General features: G+C 45.2%; 1 protein-coding gene across 1 annotated transcript in view; it reads left to right on the top strand.

Moving 5' to 3' along the window:
- The window catches only part of WSCD1 (WSC domain containing 1), an 18,258-nt gene that overhangs the window by 3,881 nt on the left and 12,388 nt on the right, over nt 1-1,989 (top strand). Inside the window, exon 2 of the mRNA XM_010136330.1 lies at nt 1,258-1,372. Coding sequence (XP_010134632.1) covers nt 1,258-1,372 — 115 coding nt within the window. The remainder of the gene's footprint in view (nt 1-1,257; nt 1,373-1,989) is intronic.

Below are 1,989 nucleotides of genomic sequence, written 5' to 3' on the forward strand. Positions count from 1 at the left end.
CCGTGCCTCCCGACTCGGGCGCTTTGGCTCCACACACTGAGTCTTCTGTTGCTTTTGGTCAGAATCAAAGTACCCAAATGAAAAGTCTCCAGTAAAATGCAGAACATCCATACTGCAGGCGTGTGACTCCCACCTCGTTACCAGCGAGCTGCGGGGGTATGCTCACAGCTTGCAAATTTTCTAATTCCATGCTTGCAAATTACCCATGTGCAGGTCTTTGCATCTACTTTGTGTTTGCAATATTTAAATGTTTGGTTTATTATTTCTAGTTCCAAAATCTGTTAGAGTGGCTTGAACTTGCTTTTTCTTGTGAATTATTTGATTGTTAATATAATGCTTTTTATTTTCATTTTTCATCATATATTCTCGTCCTGTCCATAGCTCATGTTATTTAATTTCCCTGTGTTATCATCTCAGTACTGCTACTTCTAAAATCAAATTTCCTTTTTTCCTTCATGTTTTAATGATAAAATGTACTTATATACACACAACTACTGTGTAATAGTGGGGCTCCACATCACCCTTCCCATTGTATATTAAAAAATGGGCTGGATTTTTATAGTATTTTGTTCATGACAACAAAAAAAGAGGCTTAACGTAGAATGTGGTCTGCAAGGAAGATTTATCTTTCATATGCTAAGTCAAGCAAAACATATTTTAAGAGATTCATTTGCACTGGAGAGAAGGAGATAGTTCAATGCGATAGCTACAGTGCTGCCTAGTTAAGACTGAAATTATCTTTCCATTATAGCTTTAATATAACTCTATGTACCCAAAGCAAATTGATTTTCTTAATATTTCTCTTGCACCATCTCATTACCAACTGGAGATTTTCAAGAAAACTTGGGAGAAATCCAACAGAATTTCTCGAAGTTTATACCGTTTGGAAGACTACTCCTTTACTTTAGGAATTCGCCGTGCTCTGGCACCGCAGGGAGGGACTGGAACAGGCAGAGCCGTGGTGCCGGGGTGGTGGCAGACCCCCCAACGGCTGGCCTGCTCACGGCAGCCACGTAAGGGCAAGGTCTGTTTTCCCTGCTGGTCGTTCCCACTGACTTACCCCTTCAGCAGCACCTGCGGAGGTCTGGCACCAGCGGACGGGTCTGCGCAGGAGGCACGACCCCTGACAGGTTCTGACCTGCTCGAGTACAGCCCTGCCTCCACCTTACGGCGCTGGATCTCCACGGATGGGTTTTTTCACTCTCCCCCATCTCATCCTGTGCGTGTTGCCTAACTCTGGTCTTTGCATGCACACAGGCACCTACATGGGCTGCTTCAGCGACGATTCGAGGGAGAGGACGCTGAAGGGAGCTGTGTTCTATGACTTAAGAAAAATGACCGTATCTCACTGTCAGGAAGCTTGTGCTGAGAAGTGAGTGGTATATTTTCATTGCAAGTTCTCTCTTTTCTCACAATAAGTGGGACTGAATTTGAAATGGGAAAAGCACACATACGTTAAAGGTACAGCATCTGTGAAAACTGATTATCTCATACCTTCAGGCATGGCGTAGCTCTGCCACCTTGCCTACAGTAGACGATTCCACTGACTATTCTCTTTATTACAGCACAGCTATAATAATATTTTCTGATGCCCTGGTCAAAAATGACTGTTTTGTTGGACAGTGTTTGTTAGATATGTGTTAGATACTGCCCTCCAGCCCAAACCTTTCATCTAAAATGTTAAAAAAACCTATGAACAAACTAGAATTGGGACAGAGCAAGGCAATCATGTGCGCGGTAAGGAGCAAGGCTCTGAGAGAGGCTTTTCTTCCCAGTCACTCTAAACCGTGCTAAACATTTCTGATCAAACCCAGCAGCGGCAGCTCTGGGTGGGGACTGTTACCCTCGGTGTCGAGGCCATCACATCCCGCCATGCTCTGCAGGAATGGCACAAGCACGTCCTTGAGGAGGCCGTGCTGGTCCCCGGGGCTGGCCATGCCTCGAGCCACACATGGGGACAGGCCCCCGCCACCGTTAGCATGAAATGAG

The sequence above is a fragment of the Buceros rhinoceros genome, unplaced genomic scaffold, assembly GCF_000710305.1.
Source record: "Buceros rhinoceros silvestris isolate BGI_N320 unplaced genomic scaffold, ASM71030v1 scaffold10525, whole genome shotgun sequence".
In the NCBI taxonomy this organism is placed as follows: domain Eukaryota; kingdom Metazoa; phylum Chordata; class Aves; order Bucerotiformes; family Bucerotidae; genus Buceros; species Buceros rhinoceros.